Consider the following 24,766-nt stretch of genomic DNA (forward strand, 5'->3'; position numbering starts at 1 on the left):
AAAAAAAAAAAAAAAAAAAAAAAAAAACGACCCCGCGTTTTGTTTGACGCGGCCACTAGAACAAAACAATTCTTGGCGCACGCTGTTTTCTTCTTTTTTTTTTTCTGAAGCGAGAATTCCCACGATAATTAGCACTCATTCTTCAGTGCCTCGAGGTGGCGCCACTTTTTCCCATCCCATCGGGTCTCGTATTGGGTGACTGGTTACGAAATACTATTTCCAACCCGCTATCTTTTGGTGGTCGCTGCTTGGAGCAAACATCCCACAGGACAGGGAAACCATCGACGGGGGGACTTGTTCCAAAAGCTCTAGGGGTTGTTCAGCACATCAGCCGACCACCCGAGATCACATTGTTCAGGCAGACCAGAAAGAAGACTACGTCCCCACTGTCTCATTCGCATACTCACCACGACTTCACTTCATAATAATCTCTTAGACCGTGGGGGGGACATTCTCGGGCAGGCAGACAGGCAGGTAGGCAGGCAATCAAGCCCCTGGGCTTACCCTAGGGCAACCAAAGCAGCCATGAGCTACAACCTTCCCATCCGACAGTCCTCCTCTGCCTCGTCACAAAATAATGACTCCCGCTCCTTCACTTCTTCTTATGCCTCCCCATCTGCCGAGGCCATCGGTGGTAGCCGGTCCCTCAGAGAACCGCTTCGAGATTTCGCTCCCATTGGCGATCGTCTTATAGTCGGCGTTGATTTTGGTACTACGTTTTCTGGGTAAGTTCTGGAAGTGAAAAAAAAAGAATTCTTTTTTTTTTTTTCATTTTCTTTTTTCCATGAGTTACGACCACAATATACTCATGCCACGTTATCTAGAGTTGCCGCTGTATATACCGGAACCCCTGACGATGTAGAGATCATCAAGTCATGGCCCGGCGGCAACGGCATCACCTCGGACAAGGTACCCACCGAGATCTCATACGAAATACCGGCCAACTCACCCGAGGGGACGCCGCCCAAGGTGAAATGGGGTCTGCAGTTCCGCCCCGAGGAGTCGAGGCTGCGCTGCATCAAGCTGTTCCTCGACCGGTCGCAGAAGCTGCCCTTCTACGTGAGCCCGCTCGAGACGGCGGCCCAGCTCAGGCGCTACAACAAGACGGTCGTCGACGCCGTCAGCGACTACCTCACGCAGATCTACAAGCACACCCTCGACACCTTGACCCGCCGCTATGGCGAGTCGTTCATGGCCTCGACAAAGATCGACTTTGTCCTAACCTGCCCGGCCGTGTGGTCCGATGCCGCCAAGAACACCACGCTGCAGGCTGCCGAGAGAGCCGGCATGGGCTCCAGGTCGCAGATCCAGATGATCAGCGAGCCGGAGGCTGCTGCCGTCTACACGCTCAAGGCCATACAGCCGAACCACCTTAACGTCGGCGACAACTTTATAGTGTGTGATGGTGGTGGTGGCACAGTAGAGTGAGTTTTCTTCCTGGAGGTGAACAAAAAAGAAAAAGTCCACAAAGCGGGCGGCCTGTGTATTTGATTTGATACTGATCCAAAAAAAATCTTCTAGTCTTATTGCGTATAAAATAATATCACTAAAGCCTCTCCGTGTCGAGGAGTCTGCCGTCGGAACCGGCGGTCTCTGTGGCAGTGCTTTCCTGAACTACAGGTTCGAAGAGCATGTCAAGAACAGGCTCGGTGCAGGAAAGTTTGACGAGATCAAGGTCAAGAAGAACAAGACATGGCAGATGGCGCTGAGGTACTTTGAGGACTTTGTGAAGCGCAACTTTAACGAGGATGAGCACCAGGAGATAAATGTGCCGTAAGTGATCTCGAAAAAGTCTGGGATCTAGAAGCTGCATCTTTATGAATGCATATCACTGACTGTTTTACTACTAGATTCCCTGGTCTTCCTGATGACGAAGAGGCTCAGATCGACTCGGGGTTTATGGTTATGACTGCAACGCAAATCAAGGAGATATTTGAACCAGTTGTCAAGGAAGTGTGTGATCTGGTCCAAGGTCAGGTGGAGGGACTGCGAGCCAAGGGTGGCATCGTCTCAGGCATCATCCTCGTGGGTGGCTTTGGTCAGAGTGATTATCTCTACCGGCGACTCAAGTCGCACTTTACAAGCGCGGCCCCGCCACCCTACAGCGAGCGGCCGACGCACACGAGCGCAAACGATCCATACATGGAACACGCCTCCATCGAGGTCATGCAGCCGCTGTACGCCTGGACGGCCGTCGTGCGTGGTGCCGTGTTGAGGGGCCTCGAGGGCAACATGGTCATCTCGCGCAAGGCGAGGTATCACTACGGCACATCATATGCCACCGTCTACGACGAGGAGAAGCATTCCGTGACAGAAAGATACTGGTCGCCGTTGTGGGAGCGGTGGATGGTTTCTGACCGGATGCAATGGCACATTGCCAAGGTACGTCTTTAGTTGGGTCGTTTACACTCTGGCAGCCCTCGAGAACTGGAGAGGTGATCAAATTCTGGCTCAGTGGGATCTTTTCTAACAGTTAAATAACTTGGCAATCGCCTCACGCATATAGGGGGAGGCAATATCGCCCATGTCACCCATAGCATTCCACTACACGCGGAATTTCAGACCCGGCCAGTCTCTGGTGGTGACTGACGATTTGATCGCCTGCGACGCCGACGAGCCGCCTGCTGCCTACACGCGGGATCTGATACATACGTGCACATTGACGACGAACCTGAATGCGGTTCCGCGGAGCTTGTTCACCCGGCTCACAACAACCCGAGGAGTCGAGTTTGACAACCTCGACTTTACCCTCGAGATGATCGTCGACAGCGCAGGATTGGGCTTCGAGCTCAAGGTGGAAGGCGTGAGATATGGCAGGGTCGAGGCCGAATTTCATTGATTGCCATGCTATATTGATGCATTGGAGTTGGGGTATTTCTTTTCTCTTTCTAAGCTTGATGATTTATTTTGCTGTCTTTTTTTGATGACAACTTGCAGTCGGCATTCTGTTTTCGGGTTCAGCGGAGCACATTTTACAGATATTACGGAAAGGATAATAAATCATATGATTCTTTTAAAAACGAAAATTCCAAAAAAAAAAGGGTCTACGTGATTACAAAACTGTAGAGAAACTCTCTTATAATGCCCCAAGCCAGGATCCCCGTCCCTCCCCGCTCAAGCCCGGGTAGCAGCATCCAACTTCTCGCTGCTCCCCGGCGACACCCCAGAGCGCGCCTGTCCACGACCACCACGGATGTCGACGGCAGCCCGGGGCGGGCGGGGCTTGGCGACATCCCTCCGCAGCACGAGGCCAAAGACAAAGTACCTTGTGCTGTCGACGCCGTAGCGAACCAGATCCCTGGATCGGACGCCAAAGACCTGGTCCAGCTCCTCGAGCGTCTTCTCCTTGGTCTCGGGAACGAAGAACAGCACGGCAAAGAAGCCTACAATGTTCCAGCCGGCGTACCAGCCAAAGGCGCCCTGGGGCTTGAAGGCGGCCAGCAGGCTGGGCCAGGTGACGCTCAGGATGAAGTTGAAGAACCACGTCGTGGCCGTGGCCAGCGACATGCCCAGCGGGCGGATGTAGAGCGGGTAGGCCTCGGCCGAGTAGGTGAATGGCACTGGGCCCTCTCCTGGCGAGTAGACCATGCCGAAGAGCTGTGTGTATGGGGTGGAAACAACGTCAGCATTTCTTTTTTTCTTAGATTTCTTTCTTGGTATAGTTCCGATGGAGCTTCTCTATTTGTTTGTTTATTTGCCCAAAAAAGAAAAGACAGAGAAAACTTACATAAATTCCCAGAGCAATACAAGCAACATGTGCTTTCGATTCCTCGGGGATCCAAAAGGAGAATCCTGTAAAGAACAGAAACAGCGACATGAGTGGAAACGTAGTCAGTAGTAAGTTTCGACGGCCGAATCTGTCAATGGTGAAAAAGGCCGGTAGGGCAAATAGCCAGTTGATGATACCGAAACCCAGCGAGGCCGTCAAGGCGCTAACCTCGGACAGGCCGGCGCCGAGAAACACTTCACTGCTGTAGTAGGCAATAACGTTGACTATATATATTTTTTCCCACCAGCTTGTTAGCAAAGAAAAAAAAGGGGGTTGAGACATGTTTCCCCAGAGGGAGGGTCCCTGCCCGCGCAAAAGGAACCTACCTCCACAAAACTGCTGCATAAACATGACAATCTCGGAAGCGACCATGGCGTTGCGGTTACGGCGGACCGTGAAGAGCTCGGCGATCTGGTTGCGCGTGCCCATGGACATGGTCTCGCGCTCCGCCTCGAGCAGGACGTGCATGTAGAATAGGTCGCGGGCCGCCTGGACCTTTTCGTGGCGGAGGGTGCAGATGGCGCGGAAGGCGTCGGCGTGTCGGCCCTTGGTCAGGTACCAACGGGGAGACTCGGTGCAGAGCGGGATCAGACAGCAGACGATGACGGCGGGGATGCCGGCGCTACCCATCATGAGACGCCAGTTCAGGCCGAGCTCGACGCCGTGGTCGGGAACAAAGTAAAAGGCGAGGTCGGCCACGTATCTGTTTTGTAATTGTTAGCGACTTTGTAAGTTGACTATCGACAGGAAGTTGTGATGTTGTTGGACGTTACGGACCCTATCATGATGCCAAACGCTGTCCACATCTGCCACTGCATAACGAGAGCACCACGGAGCTTTGGCGGCGCACACTCGGCGGCAAAGATTGCTATTAGGGTGTTAGAGATTTGAATATAGACCCGTGAAAAGTCGGGAGACAAAGGTGAGACTGACGAGTAGTTGCCGACTTTGGTCCTATGCCCAGTCCCAGGAAGAAACGAGCAATAAACATATGCCACCAGGTGTTGGTGAAAGCCTGCCAGAAGCAGGCCGCCGCAGAGACTTGTCGACGACGGAAGCGTATCTTGTTAGCTGAAGATAAGGTTGATGGATAATATGGGCCGGGTTGCAGTTCATCATTAACTTACTAGCACAGGACCAAAACACAGTGCCCTTCCTACCGAATGCCCGGTTCATGGGAGCTGTTAACCAGCAGCCAAGAATGGCACAACAAAGGTACGGCGCCGAGTTGGTGAGCCCCAGCAGCCACGCGTCACGACCACCAGTGCCGGCGATGCCAAACTGTTGCTTGTAGAAAGACTGCGCGCCGTTCACGACAGTCTCGTCCATTCCCTGGACGGCAGCACATAGGGAACAGACTGTTTTTTTTTAAGAGTCAATCATCAGCAAAGAAGCTTGTCGACACAGCACAAAACCATCAACATGTATCTTAAAACTCACTCGCAACAACCCAGTACAGCATCCCCGGGTTCGCCCACTTGTGCGTAACCTCCTTCTGCAAGACGTCCCTCTCGCGATCCGTCAGCTCCGAGAGGCCACCGTCGACGCGCCCCTCGACGTCGTCACCGGCGATGACGGCGCCGAGCCGAAAAGCCCGGATGTCCTCTTCGGAATCCAGGCCGTGCTTGAGGGCAAACTCCTCGCCCATGGCCATGAGCTTCTCACGGCCCACGCCCGTGAGCGGATTGTTGAGTTTGGCGTTGGCCTCCATGCGCTTGACGTCCTCATCCCCCAGTGTGACTTTGGGCGCGTCGGCCGCAGTGGAGGCGTCATTGTTGACATGTCTAGGCAGCGAGGTGTTGGATCGATGTTCTACCAACACCCCCGGAGTTGTTGTGCCGCCTGAGGGGCCCTCTGGTGGATTCCCTCCCTTTTCGTTTGAAGTCATCTTTTTTTTTTTGACAAGAAACAAAAAAAAAGAAAAGACAAGATGAAACCAGCCACCAGCTTAGGTTTTACTCTGTTAATAACGATGGCGAAGGGGAGAGAAAAGGTAGGTTGGGTAAGAGTTCCCTAAGTGGTTGATATTCACGGCAGACCAACAATCATTACTTTCCTAGGTCTATGTAAGAAAAAAAAAAAAAAGAAAGAAACAGTTTTAAATCGGGCCGAGACTAAAGTTAGTCGTCCGGACAAGGCATTATGTTTATACAGCCACTCCATGGTTCTGTTATACTACGTAGGAAAACTCCGAAGTTGGATGGGGGGCCCTCCCTACCAGGCCTGGGGAAAAGGTAGCAGGTAGGTAGGTAAGGTAAGGTAAGGTACCTAAGCTAACCTGCATCACATGGGGAAAGGTAATCTTTCTCCGTCATTGCCGATCACACCTAGGTTGCCCCCTGGAATACCATGACTGCGGTCATACAGAGAAAGAAAATGCATATCTTTTTTTTTCGGTCGTTTTCTAACAAAAAGTACGTACTCTGTAGATCGTTGTAAAACGGTTGTACCGTTAGTAGCCTACATTTGGGCGCATTTCGGCCATGCACCTTTCATTGTGGGGAAGCAATGATGTCATGCTGCACGAAACGGGGGGGAAAAGTCTTCTTCTATGGCAGTTGGAAAGTCTAGTTCCAGATCCATGTGTGGTCCGATATAACCTGGTCTAGTCAACACATAAGAATCAGTTATACCTAGGTATGCAAGCTACGTAAAGTAGGAGGTTCTACTCCGTATGGTTGGGGTTGCGTGTTGAACATACACAAAACATCTTTTTTATAAAGACGTGCAATGACTCTTGGTTAAAGGTTAGTTGAAGGTTTTTGTTTCTCGGCCTTTTCAAAAAGAAGCAATTAACTTGACAAAAAAAAACACAATCGATTGTTTCCAAGACAAATGGGAAACAAGATAAAAAAGCTTGAAAAACTTAAGGTGACCAAGTTGTGGCGGACCTCAAGCTTTTGCCATGCCGGTAAGTGGATCTCGATGGATTCTTAGCTAAGGGGATCGCATTTATTGTTCAACCCATGGCAATTCCCAGCGATATTCCCGGTGGGCTCTATGTTTATTACTGTGATACTCTTTGCATTTTTTGACCCCACTCCATCCAGTTTCAACGTCCAACAAATTGGTTACTTTGCAAATTTTCCCATATTTCCGGATATGGGCAAATCGTTAGTAACCCATTAAGCCCATGCATGATTCTTAGATTAACCTAGAAAAACCTCCCGTCTTTTCTCATCCGGTACAACCTACCGGCCACATGCATTAGGGTAGTGGAAGGCGGGAACGTGAGCGGGGCAAGCCTGGTTATGACGAGGACTGGCAAAGACTGGTGAATATTTTGAGATCGCTCTACATACCACTACAGTAGTAGGCACTTTCTTGTCCAACCAGCACACACAAGCCCCCATGCAATATCCCACAATTTGCTGACGAGCATGTCGATTCGACCAAATTCCACAGCAACTTTTGTCATTATGCCCATGGGGTACCAGGCATTCCTACTCAGTGAAAAGTGGAATCTGACATCATCCATCATTGTCCGTGGTTCAGGAAGATGAGAAGAAAGCGGAGGACGGCCCAGCAAATAAAGTCAAGCCACGGGAATTTTGTGTCATGGAGAGAAGACTTTCGGGTTCAACTGATCTTCATGGGCACGTGCCCAGCAAATATGCAGAATGTACTTGCTGATCACATTTTGTTTTGGTTTTTTTTTTTTTTTTTTCATACCACATAAATAACGCTAAAAACCAAAGGGCCGTCTTTTTGTAACTAGGTTGGTAGGTAGTCAATCCAACGTAGTCCTGGACAGTCAAACGTGATCCAATTTGTAATTATTCTCATGAAGTGGGGCACGGCAGATCTAGGAGGCTCAGGAGGAGGGTAATGCGGAGAGTAATCGGGCGGTTTTACTAAGGGTAACCAAATTGATGATAGAAAAGGAAACAGGAGGGTATTCAAGATATATAAAGTAGATTGGCAGACGCATGGGTCAAGGTGTGAGTAGGTAATATGATGATTTGATCTGCATTTTTCTGATATCATATTAATGGAAAATGGTATTCTGTAACAGCTGCAATATGAAATAGACCTCACACGTAAAACTGGCTCCTTGTCCAAATGTCCAAATCAAACACTACATGTGCAAGTAGAAATGCATACATATCCCAACTACAAAGAAGAAAGAATCAAAAACTATACCTATACTGCAAAAGTCAGGTATCCCTTTGCAGGAGATACTCATCCCACGTCGGTCCACCTCTTGTGTCGTCAATGCCTGGTGCTTCCATGGGACGCCTCTGAAGAGAAGATGGACTCTCCGGGGCTTCTCCTTGACGCCGGTCCCAATCTCGCTCCTGTCTCGGTTCCGCTCTGCGGTATGAGCCAGACCGTCTGGGGGTTGCGTCGCCAGATTTACTTTCTATAAGTGCGAGCGAATTTGTCATCTGCTTTGAAGCACCGTAGTACTGTTTTTCACGTTCACGCCGAGGAGATCGGTCCCTAATAGTCGCAAGCTGCGCTGCTGACAAGGTTGGTAGCGCAGATTCAACTGAAGATGGACTATAAGTACCGGGGATGGACAGGAAGCTGCTTGTATCTCTCAGATGTGGTGCCTGGCTTGACCCTCCCACGAGAGGTTTCCCTTGAGTTACGGCAACAGCTGAATGGCTATATCTTCGGGAATCTGAGCTTCGATGTATCGTGTTTCCCACTGGCGGTGGAGGAAGTTGCGCTTGAGAACCAGCCCCTACAGGCAATGAGTGATGACCGGTACCACGCTGCTCACCTCCGTGAGCCTGGCGTGTCCAATACGAAGAGGAAGAATACTCTGTTGGACTGGAAGCAAGCGACCCTACTATCTCCTGGCCTGGGTTCAAAGACTTGGGTGTATATCTCAGTACGGTACTGTTTGACGAAGGTTCAGGGTTATGTAGACCTCTACCCGTGAACGATGGTGCGGTGGGTGACAGTCCTAAGTGTGCTGGCTTTGATGGCGAAACCGGTACTGTCTCCTCGATAAAGTCATCTAACGCCTCATCAAGAAGTTTCCGTGCATTTGTATCTGGTTTTCTCGGCAGAGTATGCCTAGATATCTTGCGCGGCATTCTCTCCAGCTTTCCGTCGTGCGTGTTGGTGATGTTGATTGGAGTGGCCAAGACCACATCAGAAAGTCTCTGGAATTCCTCGTTAGGGTATGCCTGCATGTTGACGAGGAGCCACCGTGCAAAGCCCTTTGGCGTAAGCGCTGGGACAGATGGTCGTGACCTGGCGTCCTTTTGAGTGAGGTGATATTGGCAACCGAGACTATGTTAATGAGTAGCAATTGTCAGTTTCTCTGCATGCTAGCCCAAGAAGAACTTGTTTTCAAAACGTGATATATGAAAATCACCTACTCGTCGTAAAGATCCGCAATTCTATCGTGAACAAAGCTCGTCGTGATACTTGTATCGAAGATTTCTAGAAGTCCTGTGAGAACCGAATACAAGTGACCTAGCAGTCTGGCACCTTCCTTCAAATCTCTCTACTCACTCGTGAAGGGATAAATCTCTTGTGGAAGGCGGTGCCGGTCATAAAATCGGGACATCTTTTCAGGTGTAATGACGATACTCTGCTGTGGTTCATATTCGAGTACCTATATCACGGACTGTTAGCCGAGGTACTTGAAAGGAGTTGTAGATGGGAAGCTTTTCTAAAGCTTGTTGTGATGCCTTACAATATGATCTGCAATGCTTTTGAGCAGCTCATTTGCCCTTTTTGTAGGGCTCCCTGTCCCGTCAAAGAGAACGCCCCATTTCTCATCACTCAAACTTGGCTGCAAAGAGGTAGCTGCCTGAGCTGGCCCTTGCCCATTGCTAATGCCACTCAATGTCCGGCTGTCAAATTGATCATACGTTTTGGGGAATGTTCCCGCCACACTTGGGGTACTGGCCAAAGGTAATGGAGGAGAGGCTGCTGCGTCTGTATTGCTTCCATATCCGTCTTGCGGGATAGGATGTTGGAGCACATTCGCGACTGTGAATATGTCAGAAGGGCACTCTGCTTTGAGGGTGTTGATAGAGCATCGAGCACTTGCTTTCCTGCCTCATAATCTCTCGTAGTTGGTCTGCTGAGACAACTAGCATATCAGACCGATCTACTGATCTCACATCAGGTTCCCCGGCAAGCACTTTAGGTGGGCGAGGTGGAGGTGAGTTGGGCGCTATCGATGGAGGTGTTGTTGTTTTGGCTGACTTTTGCTCAACTTCAGTATTGATGTTTTCCTCAATGGAGTAGCTTCCATGTCTTGAGCAGACGAGAGAAGGCTCTTCTCCAGGATGGACTGCCATTGTTCCGGGCCCGGTGGTGCACATTTTGCTCGGAATATTAGGGTTTGGGGATGAATAACAGCAGAGAGGAGCAAGGTGGAATAGGGCCATTGGGCAGGCAGGAAAAAGGCATGGACTTGAAACTCATTTTTATAGACTGCCCAGGCCCGGCTGAAGCAGCTCATTATAGTGGTGGTAATGATGAGCCCTTTCGTAGGTACACAGCAGCGGAGAGGTGGTAAATCCCATAACTTCATTCGTGTGATTTGCGCCCGAAATGTGAGAGTCCGGTAATGTGTAGTACAGGCAGCCTTACCGGCGATAGAAGAGCAGTTCAGGTCTGGGCATTGGTGTGTGTGTGTGTGTGTGTGTGTGTGTGTGTGTGTGTGTGTGTGTGTGTGTGTGTGTGTATGCAGCTAAGACATGTAAGGCAGGCATCTAAATCGCCGGATTTGGTGACCGCAGCTGAATTGTCAGGTGGGATGGTGTTATACAAGTACAATATTGATTGGCCATGGGCGAAACCACATGCCGCCGTTTTGCAGTGCAATTGGAAGGTATACAAAATAAAGCATTGCAATCCTACTGCCTGATTATTGATAACAGCCGTTATCAAAGGCCAAACTAAATGGTTCGCGAAAATCGAAGATGTCAATAAATGATTTTTAGGCATCCAACTATATGCACACTCGCTCTTTCCCAAACAGTCAACCATTACCGGCACTGTACCTCTGAGGTCAAAGAAGGTATCGTTTGCATTTAGTTGCCGTCATAATATCTACTGTCAACTCACCTTTCTCTCGCCAATCACCTTTTTTAATTCATCCTCCTGGGGTTCAACTTTACAACCAACCTACATCTACAGACTGAGATATTTCTGATAGATTCTCACCAAATCAAACAAACACCTCTACAGCCAGCGACACTCACTTTGCTCTGAGAAAAGCCTCCATTACAAGTCAACATGACGAAGAAAAGCTACTCATCTGCGACGAGTGCCGCATCCACGACTAGTACCCACCGCCCACCGCCAGGCCGCAAGAATTAGTGAGTTCACATATCGTTCAGCCTGTCACTTACCTTCACCCATGCCTTCTTCGTACGACAAAGAGAACCTCTAGTTATTTCAAACATCTCTTTACTCAAGCAGCTCTTTTAACAAATACCGAAAAAAAATGGCACAGGGTATTCTGCACCAATGGCTCCCACTGGGCACCGCGAGGAGACTTTTCCAAATCTCAGCTACAAAAGTGGCATGGAAGCTTTGGCGACACCAAGATTTCATGCTCGAAGCACACCAACCTCGCCGCCGCAGAGCTTCGCTGCACCGGTCCATGCGGTCGTATTCTTGCCGTCACTTGCTTCTCCAAGAACCAGCGCTCTGCCGGTGGAAGTCAGGTAAGAAACGAGATTGCAGCTTTTCCGTGATAAGCTCGACCAGAACATGATACTCAACTGTTTTTAACCACAGGAGTGTCTTGATTGCGTCGCCTGGGGACTCAGCCAAGAGCCCGGCCACACTGTCCTCGCCACCGCCGATGTCCACCAGAGCCAGGACGAGGCCCGTCGGGACCTTGCCTCTCGTGAAGCCCCCAACAACAGGGCGCTTCAAATTGACGATGGCAGCCAGAGAGCCTTGACATTTGAGAGCATGAGCTCCACTGCTTCGATGACCAGCGAGAGAAGCTATGCTAGTACTGCTGCGTCCCGTGTTTCTTCCAACAGCTTGGGACCCTGGGCCCGCCCTGTAAGTTTTACCTATACTGATAATCAAACAAAAAGATACCCCGATCCAGTGGTATCTAACAGCATCACAGGTTCAACGCAAGACGGACTGGATGGTTCCTACTTATCTTCAGGAGATCCGGGATGGTCGTGGCCCGGCCACGCTGCCCCCTCTGATCCCCGAGGAAGCCTATGACAGTGACGGTTCTGTTGATTATTGCTGAGCGTGGATTTAAGTCTAGCGTTTCGCCAGCGTAGAGTTGCTTTTGCGCCGCCTTCTCGTGCACCCCTTTTTTTCTCGTTGATTTTCTCACTGAGTTTTGCAATCAATCGTAGCAAGATGATCAGATAGACGCCAATAATTGAGGATTCTGAAATGAAATCATACCAGAGAGGGTTACTTGTGAAAAATTGGCAGAGACAAGCATATTGACATTGCTTTCCCCTGACTATCCAATAACCCTCTACCTCATTATATGCATCGTAACCATCCATAATAACTCAAGCCAACGGTTGTACATAAATAGACAAGAAAGGCATATCAACTAGGCTCATACGATCTTGGGTATCATCAAAGTCATGACAGAAAAGAATAGGGCACAGAAAGTATCAAACAATGTCTGCACAAAAAAAAAAAAAAAAAAAAAAAAAAAAAAAACACAATATCATTCCTTCACTCTTCCCCATACCGTCTTATTCCCATTGGTGAACTAAGCGACGAGCCGCGGCTGAGTCGAAACGATGAGGTCATGGAAGACCCGCGGGTGATGCGGATCGGGGAGGAGTTGATTGTCATGGTCGTCATAGCCGTGCTCGTCATACTAGAGTCGTCGGCGTTGCGAAAGCTGCTGTTCCGGCTCCTGCGCTCGCGCCACCGGCTCTTGACCGTTTCAAACTCGGCCTTCCAGTTGTCTATACTTTCTGTGAGCTCGGGGTCTTTGTCCTCGCCGCTTCGCTCCGGAATTTGAAGCTCGATTGCCTTGAGCTGAAGACGAAGGTGGGTGAGCTCAGACTCATTCTCCCTAACATCTTCCTCACTGTGCGATGGTAAAGTCGGGTCACATTAGTGAGGCTGAGCCTCAGGTTATCGTAGGAGTTGCTGGAGAAAGTCTTACAGTTCATCGACGTGTCGTTGTAGCTCGGCCATTCTGTCAGCATCCCGTTCCTGCCCCTCGACAAAAGATTCATAGATTTGCTGTAGCAGCAAAGGTCTTGTCAGTAAGGCACTCAATCAGTCGAGTTTTGAGGTTCGGCAGTGGGAGAACCATGACCCAAAAATGCTTACATCTAACTCTTGTCGACGGTCATATAAAGACTTTGCCATGGCTTCCAGCTGCCCACAAAGCTTCTCAGCCTCGGCCACGACGAGCCCTGACATATCGTCAGACTCGTGATGAGCTGGCATTGGCGCTGGCGCTGGCGCTGGCGCTGGCGCCGGAGTACGTGGTTTCGGAGTGGCCAGGGAGTCCGAAACTGAATTTACCGCTTCCTTGAGACTTTGAAGTTGATCGTAGGCGTCGAGCTGGGGACTCGAAACTTTGCTAGGTGCTCGAGATGGTGTATGACTTTCGACATATTCCTCCAAGCCAGAAGCGGCCTTGGCAATCCGCGATATTTCGGCACGGTTAAGGACGCTAGCCTCGGTGCCATCATCGCTTTGCGCGCCCTTGTCATGCACATCATCGTCCATCTCGGAATCGGTCACGGCCTCCTGCGTTGGTTTCCAAGAAGTCATCGAGGGATAAAGGCCCAGAGTGTGCTTCAAAGGCCTCCGTGGCCAGCTCGGTGGACACTTTTTGCCGACTATCTCGTGAATAGCGAGAATGTTTTCGTGGATAGCCTGCAGGTCGGTGACGTCAAGGTTGTCGCCAGCACCAGTGATGAGGTAGTGCAGTACACGCCATGTTGAATCTGCGACAAGGCCTTTGTAGCCTGGCGCGACCTTGGAAACGTCCAGAAGATCCGAGGCTGCCCTGATGGTGGAAAGGTCAAAGGTCGGGCTGACATCGTCCGGACCTTCCTGGTCCAACGTTCCGGGTGCATCGGGCTCCGGTGGGTACTCAATTCCGTGCTCATCGTCCAGTGGGCTCAGGCTGTGGCTAGCGATGCTGCTAACGCTCGCTGGCCTGAAGTTTGGACTGAGGATGCCAAACTGAGTTTCGGTGGGGCCCGGCGAAAGCAACGGGGGAGAAAAATAGCGTCGCGGAGGCGACTTTTGAGATTTGATGCCTAGGAAATTCATCGAGGACGCAGGCGGGCTGTGAGCGCGTTTGAGTATGTAATTGCCGTTTCCATGGTCCCTTGGCGATAGAGACGGCGACGGCGAATGGTCTGCCTCGAGAAGATCGGACGACGTTCGCGGCGAGAATGATACGGTTCGCTTTGTCCCAACAGTCGCACTCCGTTGCCGTTGGTTGAAGGCTTCAGAAGAACGATGTCTCGGGACGGGATGCCTGAGACCCGCTTTAACGTCATGGCGGGGAGCTTTCCTTTCAGAAGGGCTTGGTGTAGGTGTCACGTCGCTGTGGAAGTTCAGCTTTAAACCGTCGCAATCGCGTGACCTCAACCATGAGTTTCTCGACATGCTGCTGCCCTCCTCCTCCAAAATACCGGTAGATAAGCAACAAAAACTTCTGCTAATAAGCGGAGAGCCATGTGATGGAATGTTTTGCCGCAGGACTGGTCAAATATGTTCTGGGGGGCAGTTGCGGTGAGAACAGTGCAGGGGTACGGAACCCCGAGGGGACTTTAGTCTGTGGAGCACAGAGTGTTTCGGCGTCAGTCTCCTGTTTGCAGACCCGGAGCCTAATAAGAACGGTTCATGCAATACTATACTAGAATAGAGCCATTCTCCACAGCAACTCTATATATGGTCTACCTTTATGGACGGCGATCCCGACCTTTTGCCCAATGGAAGTAGTGTGCAGTGCAGGTTGGGTTCGATCAGAGCCCAAACAAAAAAGATGCGAGTGAGTTGTCGAACCAGAAAATGGTTTATGGTGATTACTGTTCCGTAGGCACTAGGTAGGTAGGTAAGGTACAGAACAGAACAGAACCCCCCACCGCCAAAGATCTGTGGCATTGAGCCCGTTTACTCCACACAAGTAACTTGGGCACTGTATACGTGTCGTGCTGTGCCAATGCTAGTTCTAGTCAAAGCCTCAGCGTTGTAGCAAAGCGAATCGGAGGTTTTTCTCTTCCCATTTCATTTCATTTCACTAAGCGTGTGACTCGGTACTGTGTTCTTCTCTTTCAATTAATTACAAACCTACTACTCCGTACTTCAGCTTCAGGAGCAACAAGAGCTAAAAGCAGCCCGAGTTTGGCACATGCTTTTTTAGCGACAAGATGAGACAGGGGAGGTCAATCGATAAGCGAGCATAAAAAACACTGGCTGCGGTACCAGGTTTGGCAAGCTCGGGTATGACAAGGTACAAACGTGTCTAATAAGCTGGTACAACTCGACGTTGGCGGTCTGTTGTATGTTAGAGATTGGGCTGGGATGAAAAGAAAACTCACAGGAACGCACCTATACTATACATCAGTACGGGAGCTAAGGTGGGTTAAATAACGAATCGAATCTTGGTATGTAGCCCTATCTGCGCATTAAGACATCACCCAACGTACGATGCATGTCTGGCGCGAGTGGCGTGTCAGAAGGAACATTTTATTGTGCCAATGATATTCCCCCTCCAATGTGTTTCTCAATTCCGCAAGCTCCGAGTAGCTATTACTTTGCAGCCGAGCTGTGCCGACGGTGGTCGAGGGGTAGCTGTATACGTAGCAATAAACTCGCCGTTTGGATTCTCATTGATCAGGTAAAAACGTACCGCCTCTTTGAATTTTATTTGTGGTCAAAATCATCTCAACTCAATTTGTCCTAAGTAACTATTTCTGGCCACGGGGGTAGAAGAAAAAGAACAAGAGAAAAAAAAAAAAGAAGAAAAAAAAAAGCATAAAGAATCAGAAAGCGGTAACTGGGGTCGAGCCCATCGTCTCCCACTCGCCCGAGCTGCCGTTGCGTCATTAGCTCGTGCACACGCCGTGTCTCCGCGAATTTGCAAGCATCAAATCCATTTCCTCACGGAGTACCTAGCCTCGGCCTCGGCACATCCCATCCCACCAACTACTACCATCGACATCAGCCGCCGCTAACCAGCAATTTGAGTCACAAGGTGCTGAAGCACCATTACTGGTCATCTTTTTGGAGTCTTTGTGGGAAATAAACCTACGCCCGCCCACTGTGTTGCGCAACTATAATTCATTGTCATCGTCACCGATCAGGTCATCCAATTTTGTCGGCCTACTCTACACAATCAGTCGTCTCACCCAGGCCAGGAACAGTCACAACTGGGCGCCTGTCCCCCCTGGACAAGCGATTCGCCAGCGCCCAAGATGTCGTGGAAGAAGACGGAGAAGTTGATGGACACCATCAGGCATTATGCCAAGTTTCCTGCGACCGGCGTGAGCTTGCGCCAGATGGTTCAGTTCGGCGAGAAGCCGTCTGTAGGCAAGTACCAGAGTCCTGGCCGTCAATTGACTTGGTTTTAACTTCTAGCTCTATCGACTTTGAAGTTTTGTGCTAACATGGCTGTCTCGTCGTGTCCTGCAGGTACCTTGTTTCGGGCCTCTCAGTTCCTTGCCGAGGAGCTCCCAATACGCCTGGCGCATCGCGTGCACGAGTTAGATACCTTACCAGATGGCTTGAACGAGATGCCTTCAGTGAAGAAGGTGCTGGACTGGTATGCGCAGTCGTTTGAGGTGCGTTATAGATCGATTCTGGGCCATTTTGCATATGCAATCACTCATTTCCCCGGGGCCAATCCAAGTATGACTAACACCAATATCTTATCTGGCAGGAAATAACACAATTGCCAAGGCCAGAACTCGACAAATCTGTAAAAGAAAGACTATTGAAGCCAGGAAGGAGTAGGACCCAACAACTACTGTCCGAAGCAACCCCGAATCCAAGCATAGCAGAAGGCCAGTATGCCTCGCAGGCGGTATCATTACAGAACGGCAACGGCTGGAGCAAGAAGCAGCACGCCGCCAGGAGATACTTTGCCATGGTGGACGATTATGGTGACTGGCCGCCAGAGCTGCAGCTGTACAACCTGAAATTCTCTCAGACTCTTAACAAGATCAAGAGGCGGCACGATGGCGTTGTGACCACTATGGCGCAGGGCATCCTCGAATACAAGCGGCAGAGACAGCGCATGCAGATCGACAACAACATGCAATCATTCCTCGACCGATTCTACATGTCTCGTATTGGCATCCGCATGCTCATCGGTCAACACATTGCCCTCACGGACCAGTCGCACTATCGCGACCCAACTTACGTCGGCATTATATGCACCAAAACCAACGTTCGCGACCTGGCGCAGGAGGCTATCGAAAACGCCCGCTTCGTCTGCGAGGACCACTACGGCTTGTTTGAGGCGCCCAAGATCCAGCTCGTCTGCAACCCGAATATCAACTTCATGTACGTACCGGGCCACCTGTCGCACATGCTATTCGAGACCCTTAAGAATTCGCTGCGTGCCGTCGTAGAGACCCACGGCCAGGACAAGCAAGAGTTCCCCGTCACCAAGGTTATCGTGGCCGAGGGCAAGGAGGACATTACGATCAAGATCACCGATGAAGGCGGTGGCATCCCAAGGAGCGCCATACCTCTCGTCTGGACATACATGTACACCACTGTCGATAGCACGCCTAATCTGGACCCCGACTTCGACAAGAGCGACTTCAAGGCACCTATGGCTGGGTTTGGATATGGTCTGCCGATCTCAAGGTTATACGCGAGGTACTTCGGTGGTGACCTGAAGCTTATCTCTATGGAAGGGTAAGTAAACCCGGAGGTGTCTTGTCCTGCTCATCTGGGAGCAATCGAACTAATTTCCGTCTTTCCAAATAGATACGGTACCGATGTCTACCTTCACCTCAACAGGCTGTCAAGTTCCTCTGAGCCTCTGCAATAGGAACTCGCAGTCATGAGGGATCGGCCATCCCAAGGATTGACGCTGGGGCTTAAATATAAAGTACAAAAACGACTCAAGAGCATGGAAGTCGTGGAACGGAAGCAGGTCGGTGACGTTGAAAGTCTGGTCAACCGAACCTCTAGAGGATCCCATATTGGATCATACGCCGGGAAAGAAAGTGAGTTGTAGGCTGGTCGGATGTGTAGAGATATGATAGGTGTGGCGTGGGGTTTCACCGATGGTTTGCAAGAGCACCAGTGGTAAAGTAGCAGCAGTAGCGGTAAGACCCTATTGCTCCCTGAGAAGCGATATGCGGTGAATTATCACCAGTTTCTTAGTTTCTTTTCTTTTTCCCCCTTTACCCCTCTTTTGGTTCTCTTTACTTGTCCTTTTTTCCCCCTGGTCCATCCGTTCATTTTTCACTACAATGGGGTTTGTCAACAGCATGGGATACGGCGCTTGGAAGGCGTTTTCAAACCAATGAACAAAAAAAAAAGGGTTTTTGGGTTTTTGGGCGGACATCTATCCAACTATTATGATGCTATAGGCCGAGTGGCTACATTCAAAGGGTCGACCCCAACACGAGGCAGGTCTTGTATCTTACTCAGCTTTGCTGTCAGTAAAAAAGTATATATATTGAATAGGTATATAATCTTGTCAGCCAATCATGCATATGTATTGTATTAACGTGTCATACGATACCCCTGCGTACCTTACCTAGGCCAAGGGGAACTGTTTGCTGTATTATACGAGGTACTCTAGCCTCTATGTTGAACTCACGCGCGAACCGGAGTTGGTTGGGAGGAACACCGCAGTATAAAGTTCTGAACGGGTCTTTGCGAGTGGCACACTATTCATCATTCTGACTATTTTGAGATAAAAGTATACGACAGAATCAAGAATTTCGGCACAAGGAAAATAGTATAAACATTTCTGAAAGGAAACCACAGACAACGCCCTGATGATGCAAAAAGACTACCCATGTGCGCGCTCATAAGACAGATCCCATAAAAGGGATGCAAGCCAGTAGTAGAAAGCCATGAAAGACAGATACAAAAGCGAACAAAAAAAGAGCAATAAACAACTACACAAGAGAAAGTCTGAAGAAAACAAACATTGATCATCAAGTCTTGTAAAGCAGGTCAAGGAAACCATTGGCCAGCTCAACGACAACGCTCTTGTTGGGCAAGCTGCCGGCGACACCATACAGGGCGGCCGAGTCGCCAACGGCTGCACCCTTGGCGCCTTTGCCCTCGGCGATCCTAGCACGCTCCTTCTCGCGCTCACCCTCGACGCAGGCCTCGAGATCGGTGGCCAGGCGCTCCCAGACCTTGGCGGTGGGGAGAGTGAAGGCCACGTGCATGGCTGGCGGGTTCTGCAGGGAGTTGAGGTGCCAGCCCTTCTCGCCCATGGCGTCGGCAATGTCGTAGATGTTGAGGTTGCGCGCGCGGAAGGCAACGACCGAGGATAGGGGCTTGCCGATGATCTCGAGCTCGGCAGCCAGGCTGGGTGACGCGTTGATGTGGTCCACAAGCTTCTTGGCAGCGCCGACGATCTCTACGCAGGCAGCAAGGTATCCAGCCTCACCCACTGCCATCATGCTGGCCCAGCAGCCCGCAATCAGGGCACCGGGTCTCGAGCCAGCAATTCCAGGGGAGGCATAGACACCACCGCTCCAGTCGGGGCACACAAAGTACTGGTACTTGCGAAGCTCAGCGGTGCGGTAGAGCACAGTGCTGTTACCCTTGGGGGCGAAGCCGTACTTGTGAGTGTCGACGCTGATGGAGGTGACACCCTTCAACCGGAAGTCGAAAGGCCGAGTCTCGAAGCCGGCGCGCTCGAGGAAAGGAACCAGGAATGAACCGAGACAGCAATCGACGTGGAGAGGGATCTTGTAGCGGACTGCGAGCTTGGAAAGTGCCGAGATGTCGTCAATGATACCGTGAGGGAAGTTGGGTGCCGATCCAACAAGCATAATGGTGTTGGCATTAATCAGGCGGCGCACTCTAGACACATCGACTTGGTAATCGGGAGCGGGGCAAGCTACGAAATTGGCCTTGATCTTGTAGTATTCGGCAGCCTTCCGGAAAGCAGTGTGGCTTGTCTCGGGAAGAATTCTGCGCAAACAAAGATGGATTGTCAGTGCCAGTTCCTTAGATTATGCGACCTGAAGAGCAAAACTTACATCTCGGGCTCAGTGACACCCCGTTCATTGTAGGCCTTTTGACGAGCACTCAGGACCGCCATCAGAATACTCTCAGTACCACCAGAGGTCGAGACACCTGCAGCGCCCACGGGGGCATTGAAGAGGGACAGAACCATGGCGACAACCTCGGCTTCCATCTTCCGCACGCCGGGGAAGACATCGGGGTGGATGGGGTTTGCGACAGTGAATTTGCCGTACGCATCCGTCTGGAGACTCATGAGCTCGTCCTCGCCATGGTAGACAGCTCCCGAGACGTAGCCATCCTCCCAGCGCGTGTGGTCCATGTTGGCGAGCGACTCGAGCTCAGCGCGCACCGCATCGTTGGTCCAGCCCTGCTTGGGAATTTGCAGGTAGCGCGGAGCCTCGGGCGGCGGCAGAGTCTTCTTGCTGAGTTTGGAAAGGGCCGTGTCAACCTCGGACCGCACCTTGTTGCGCACGCCGGGGGCGCGCAACAGCCATCCGTAGGCTGTGACCCGCATCGCAGCGTATAGTTCGGCAAGCCAACCCAGGAGTCCACGACCTCGAAGTTTCCAAAAGGCGCGCCGCGTCCATCGTAGCACAAAGAGCGTGAAGACTATGTTCCGGAGCCTGTCAAGATGATTATCTCAGAGTCAGTCATTCATCTATCATATGGGCGCTGCGACTTGTGGGCCCTAAGCCGAAGCCCCGAGGTTGACGCAGATTAACAGTGCAAGGACTGGAGACTTACAGGTCAATGCTGAGAAGCTGTACGACACTGGTTGGTCTGTTCCTCTTGACGCTGATAAGGCCATCTCTCAGGCTCTGTGGTATCCTAGACGTTCCCGGCATCGCGGTTGTGAGAAGTGTAATGGTGGACGTGTGTCTTGGTGTCTGCTAAAGCAGCTTGCGCCGATTGTGGTGGGTCCTCGATCAAGGCTGGTAAAAGTAAAGCAGGAGGAAGGAAGAAGTGGCGAGTTGGCTATGTGTTTTGCTTTATATTTGCAATCACTCTAATCGGGTCTTTGGAATAATAACAACTTGTTCTTCAATAAATTCACTTGAGCGAAGATGCGGCAAGATCAGACCTTTTTATCATTTTGTTGTTCGTGATGGGAAGAGCCGCGGTCGAAGGGTAGTACCTTGATTAAACTCTCCTTTACGCGCGTAACGCGTATTCAATGATGTACAATACGTTTTACGTCTTCCAGTCTCGAATCCCAATCCCCGTGGGGCTCGAAATTCTACCTATGATGCAAGGCGGGGTCTCATATTTCATTTTTAGATAACGACATCAAAAGATTCTTTTTCGTATTGCCGTATCACCCTGTCCGCGGGATCCAGACCATTAAAACATAGTCCCGAAAGTCCCGGCAATCCGGGAACGTATCTGAAGGTGGCTACAAATATTTTGACTGGGATAGAACGAACTTCCTTGTAACTGCCCCCATTCTTGATGCCACCACCTATCTTCGATCGGAACCAAAAAGAAGAATTTTGGGGATCACCAAACCTAGGTATACAAGGTAGCAAACGCCACTAAAGGCATGTATGTATACATACATACCTGTCTACCTACGCATTTACCCCCCCCCCCCCCAAAAAAAAAGGATTACCAGGAATGCGTAACAGGTGCTCCCAGGGCCAAAAAATCAAAAAGTTATGACAAGAGTGGGATTTGAACCCACGCCTCTTTCGAGACCAGAATGCTCCACATTTGAAGATGTGGAAGTTTCCGAGAACTGATGAAGGAACTCGGGCAAACTTGAGTCTGGCGCCTTAGACCGCTCGGCCATCTTGCCGTTGAAGACCCGACAAACTGATGGGATTATACTCGGAACTGTTCGGAGCTTGCAGCAGCCGGAAAGAAACCCAGCGCATTTAGAGCCATCTGCTTCTTTGACGAGTTCAACACATGTTATTCTCTCAGTGTCAGACCTAGACTCGGAGATGCTTAAATCTAGGAGAAATTGCAAAAAAAGAACAGTTAATCGTGCAAATTAGTTACCTAGTTACCTGCGAGAAAACCGCCGAGTTAGTGTCGTCCCAACTTTAACTTCAAGAGTGCAGTGACAAGTCAGGTTCAAGAGTGCAGTGACAAGTCAAGTAAATGTAAACAACTGGTTCTATCTCCATCACGTTGTCGTGTCGCCTTCTAATTATTTGCCCACTCGTCACGATACATTATGGTAAAAATCATCCCAAACCCCGTCAAAATCCTGCAAAGAAATTAGAACATAGGAAGGGGAACTCCCAACAAAACCCAGTTGTAACTCCCAATTGACGCCACTGTAGATCCCTTCATTGCATGGTACATCAACCGCATAATAGACGTCGGGATGTATTTGTTGCGTTGTCGTTCAGTACTCACCGATGAGCATGAAGTAACTGATGAGGCGTGAAAAAACAAGTGGTGAAAACAAAAACTTGATGCATGATAAAATATAAAAAAGCTATAAGGAGTTTAAAAAAGATACTAGTTTGGGCTGCAGTATCCAAGGTCGGGAATAAAGTGTACTGAATATCCGCATAACTGCTGTCCTCAGCCCTCTTGGGCGCCTTGTCATGATTTGGTGCCACGCCAATGCTTTTCATATTTCGCTGCCTCGGCCTCGCATGCCGGGTACCCAACCTTGGGGCAGGCGGGAAATCTGACAACCATATCACCAACCTGGTAAGCTTCCCCAGACTCGTCCGTATTGTAAGAGTTGATGTACCTTTGCGGTACGATTGCCAGCTTTGACAAAATGGTCGGATGCCACTGGACGATATGTTCCTACACCCCAAGGTACCCGCGGATTAGTATGTTGGCTTCTTCATCCATTTGATCCACTGGTAACTGATAGTTGTACAGAACTTACCAGAGCATGCGTCTCAGCCTTTTGGAAATTGTAGCTTCGGTAGATGGGATCAAACCATGTCTCTAGGAAGAACTTGGCCCACTCTCCGTTGCGTACAATGAAGCTGCCGACACAAAGACCGACCTTGTCTTGGGTAAGAACAAGATCGACGTCCCCTCCCTTCAGGTGCGTGAACGTCTTGATGATGCTGTCAGGTGGCACGACTGGGTGATCCTTAATCATCACATCCCCTATGGCCTTTGCATTCATTAACGAATCCTCCACCGTCGGCTCCATATTGACGATAACCGTGTCATGATCCAGAAACCAGAAGTAGGTCGCATCCGGGAACTTGGTAAGGGCATGCCTCATGGCCACCACTTTTGACCACGATGTAGGTGCTCCCTTGAGGTCGTACTCAAAGACGTCGGGAAACCATGTCTCGTAACCTATATTGGCCATTAATACCGGTCAGCTGGTAGTCCATGCGGCAAGACCTCGATTCTTGGCAAAAGAAGTTGCCGCCGGGTCCTTGGTAAAGACAGCTTGTGAAAAATGTCAGACATACCATGCTTCTTGGCGTACGTTAACCTGTTCTCCTTGAGAGTCTGCAGATACGAATTGCTGTGGAGGCCAGAGTCCATAACCGTGACAAGTACTGCGGGCGGGTTGCCCGTGGGGGCGTGCGTAGTTATGGGGCGCTGTGTGCCGCTACGCTTGGTGCTCTTGCTCGCTGTGCTGCCGCGAGATATCGAAGAGAAGAAATAGAAGCATGCAAAGGTGACGACGGCAATTATCAATCCTCCCCTTAACCTGATCCGCCGAAGAATAGGCGGTATGTAGCCAGCGGAGGATGATGGCGGCCTGGCCGGCTTATACCGCGCCGCATTTGAATCTTTGCGTGCTGGATATGGGAGATGCATAGTGACGGATGCTTTTTCTTCCCGGGGCGCTGCGGCCGTCTCGATCCAAGATGATCGCTCACGGTCGAGCGGCCAGGGCCAAGCCCGTATGTTATTGTAGGTGCGTAGTCGGAGTTGGGGCTAGTTTGCGAAACAGGCGTTCGCTTTCGTTGCCGCAGCAGGCGCCTTGCGCGTTCGTGGCTGATCGAGGGTTGTCGCAACCACAAGACGAGGTGATAAATCTGGCACGCCTAGCTGCTATATGGTATAATGCCGGCTTGCACCGCCTAGGTGGTTTCTAGTAGAAGTCGAATCGGCGTCGCGATTTCGTCGTTTCAGTGCTTGAGGTGAGGGTGAAGAAGTGGAAATCGAGAAGAAGAAAAAAAAATAAAAAAAAAACCCACGCGCTGGCGGGAAAGTACAATTTGGAGCCTCCTATAGAGCTTGCGACACAATCGAGATTGGCGTCGGAAATGGGGCCAATGTCGATGTACTAGGTACCCTTGCGGCCAGATTGCCTAACAAATAGAGCTTTGACTCGGAACTTGCAGTTATTCGGACAATACAGTTATTTAGGTTCAGGGTCTTTTGTCCAGAAAAAAACGTATTTCTGTCTTTATTTCCTGTAGTTATGTATTATTTAGGGGATCTTATCAAATGGCAAAGGAAGCATTGTTCCATCCGACTTCCGTTGGACCCTTTGACCCTCATCACCCCTTTCCAAATCTAAAGTCAATCCTGGTAGAGCCAATGGTTGCTGACGATCAGATCGGATGTGGGTCTCCATTCCCCTGACACCTGCCAATGTCCACCAGGCGCACTCTGAACGTACTGGTGAGGCATTAGTATGGATCCAAAGTATCCTAAAAATTGGCTAGTCCAGGCTAACCTTGCGTCGCCAGGTTTAAGCCATGATGCCACATAAATATTTACTCATATCTATATGCAAATTGTATCGACCGTCCCAGCATCACCACATCTTCCCCAAGCGGATCAGAGATAGTTCCTGAAGAGTAGCAAAAAAAAAGTTGCGCATAGTCTCCAAAAGAAACTATGGCTCCAAAGAGCGTCGACAGACTTGACCTGTCCCACGACGAGTGCCGAAGCAAGACGCTTCAGCCCTCAGGGGCCATGGCA

The 24,766-nt window shown here is 50.3% G+C and overlaps 8 protein-coding genes across 8 annotated transcripts; 3 read left to right on the forward strand and 5 right to left on the reverse strand.

Moving 5' to 3' along the window:
- PgNI_07566 (uncharacterized protein) lies at positions 1 to 3,029 on the forward strand. The gene is made up of 5 exons (XM_031127576.1): positions 1 to 725; positions 825 to 1,424; positions 1,522 to 1,773; positions 1,851 to 2,382; positions 2,507 to 3,029. The coding sequence occupies exons 1-5, from the start codon at positions 526 to 528 to the stop codon at positions 2,837 to 2,839; spliced, it is 1,917 nt and encodes a 638-aa protein (XP_030980980.1). The 5' UTR covers positions 1 to 525; the 3' UTR covers positions 2,840 to 3,029.
- Positions 3,030 to 3,114: 85 nt separating this feature from the next.
- PgNI_07567 (uncharacterized protein) lies at positions 3,115 to 5,657 on the reverse strand (the record flags this gene model as incomplete). Its single annotated transcript, XM_031127577.1, has 7 exons — positions 3,115 to 3,597; positions 3,728 to 3,993; positions 4,096 to 4,472; positions 4,547 to 4,637; positions 4,703 to 4,810; positions 4,897 to 5,127; positions 5,210 to 5,657. 7 exons carry the CDS (start codon positions 5,655 to 5,657, stop codon positions 3,115 to 3,117), a joined length of 2,004 nt encoding a protein of 667 aa, XP_030980711.1.
- Positions 5,658 to 7,775: 2,118 nt separating this feature from the next.
- PgNI_07568 (uncharacterized protein) lies at positions 7,776 to 10,364 on the reverse strand. Its single transcript, XM_031127578.1, has 5 exons — positions 9,786 to 10,364; positions 9,426 to 9,724; positions 9,242 to 9,344; positions 9,106 to 9,169; positions 7,776 to 9,016 (listed from the first exon to the last, which is right to left on the reverse strand). Exons 1-5 carry the CDS (start codon positions 10,126 to 10,128, stop codon positions 7,927 to 7,929), a joined length of 1,899 nt encoding a protein of 632 aa, XP_030981231.1. The 5' UTR covers positions 10,129 to 10,364; the 3' UTR covers positions 7,776 to 7,926.
- Positions 10,365 to 10,643: 279 nt separating this feature from the next.
- On the forward strand, positions 10,644 to 12,407 carry PgNI_07569 (uncharacterized protein). The gene is made up of 4 exons (XM_031127579.1): positions 10,644 to 11,064; positions 11,202 to 11,415; positions 11,489 to 11,764; positions 11,835 to 12,407. The coding sequence occupies exons 2-3, from the start codon at positions 11,216 to 11,218 to the stop codon at positions 11,655 to 11,657; spliced, it is 369 nt and encodes a 122-aa protein (XP_030981230.1). The 5' UTR covers positions 10,644 to 11,064; positions 11,202 to 11,215; the 3' UTR covers positions 11,658 to 11,764; positions 11,835 to 12,407.
- PgNI_07570 (uncharacterized protein) lies at positions 12,367 to 14,542 on the reverse strand. The gene is made up of 3 exons (XM_031127580.1): positions 13,028 to 14,542; positions 12,858 to 12,937; positions 12,367 to 12,779 (listed from the first exon to the last, which is right to left on the reverse strand). Exons 1-3 carry the CDS (start codon positions 14,324 to 14,326, stop codon positions 12,416 to 12,418), a joined length of 1,743 nt encoding a protein of 580 aa, XP_030981372.1. The 5' UTR covers positions 14,327 to 14,542; the 3' UTR covers positions 12,367 to 12,415.
- Positions 14,543 to 16,137: 1,595 nt separating this feature from the next.
- On the forward strand, positions 16,138 to 17,723 carry PgNI_07571 (uncharacterized protein; the record flags this gene model as incomplete). The annotated part of the gene is made up of 4 exons (XM_031127581.1): positions 16,138 to 16,273; positions 16,355 to 16,503; positions 16,602 to 17,587; positions 17,660 to 17,723. The coding sequence occupies 4 exons, from the start codon at positions 16,138 to 16,140 to the stop codon at positions 17,721 to 17,723; spliced, it is 1,335 nt and encodes a 444-aa protein (XP_030981373.1).
- Positions 17,724 to 18,561: 838 nt separating this feature from the next.
- Positions 18,562 to 20,987, reverse strand: PgNI_07572 (uncharacterized protein). Its single transcript, XM_031127582.1, has 3 exons — positions 20,639 to 20,987; positions 19,909 to 20,517; positions 18,562 to 19,840 (listed from the first exon to the last, which is right to left on the reverse strand). Exons 1-3 carry the CDS (start codon positions 20,737 to 20,739, stop codon positions 18,847 to 18,849), a joined length of 1,704 nt encoding a protein of 567 aa, XP_030981206.1. The 5' UTR covers positions 20,740 to 20,987; the 3' UTR covers positions 18,562 to 18,846.
- Positions 20,988 to 22,160: 1,173 nt separating this feature from the next.
- PgNI_07573 (uncharacterized protein) lies at positions 22,161 to 24,255 on the reverse strand. Its single transcript, XM_031127583.1, has 3 exons — positions 23,296 to 24,255; positions 22,749 to 23,176; positions 22,161 to 22,663 (listed from the first exon to the last, which is right to left on the reverse strand). Exons 1-3 carry the CDS (start codon positions 23,648 to 23,650, stop codon positions 22,451 to 22,453), a joined length of 996 nt encoding a protein of 331 aa, XP_030981371.1. The 5' UTR covers positions 23,651 to 24,255; the 3' UTR covers positions 22,161 to 22,450.
- Positions 24,256 to 24,766: the final 511 nt, after the last annotated feature.

Source organism: Pyricularia grisea (genome assembly GCF_004355905.1).
Source record: "Pyricularia grisea strain NI907 chromosome Unknown Pyricularia_grisea_NI907_Scaffold_4, whole genome shotgun sequence".
Lineage (NCBI taxonomy): Eukaryota > Fungi > Ascomycota > Sordariomycetes > Magnaporthales > Pyriculariaceae > Pyricularia > Pyricularia grisea.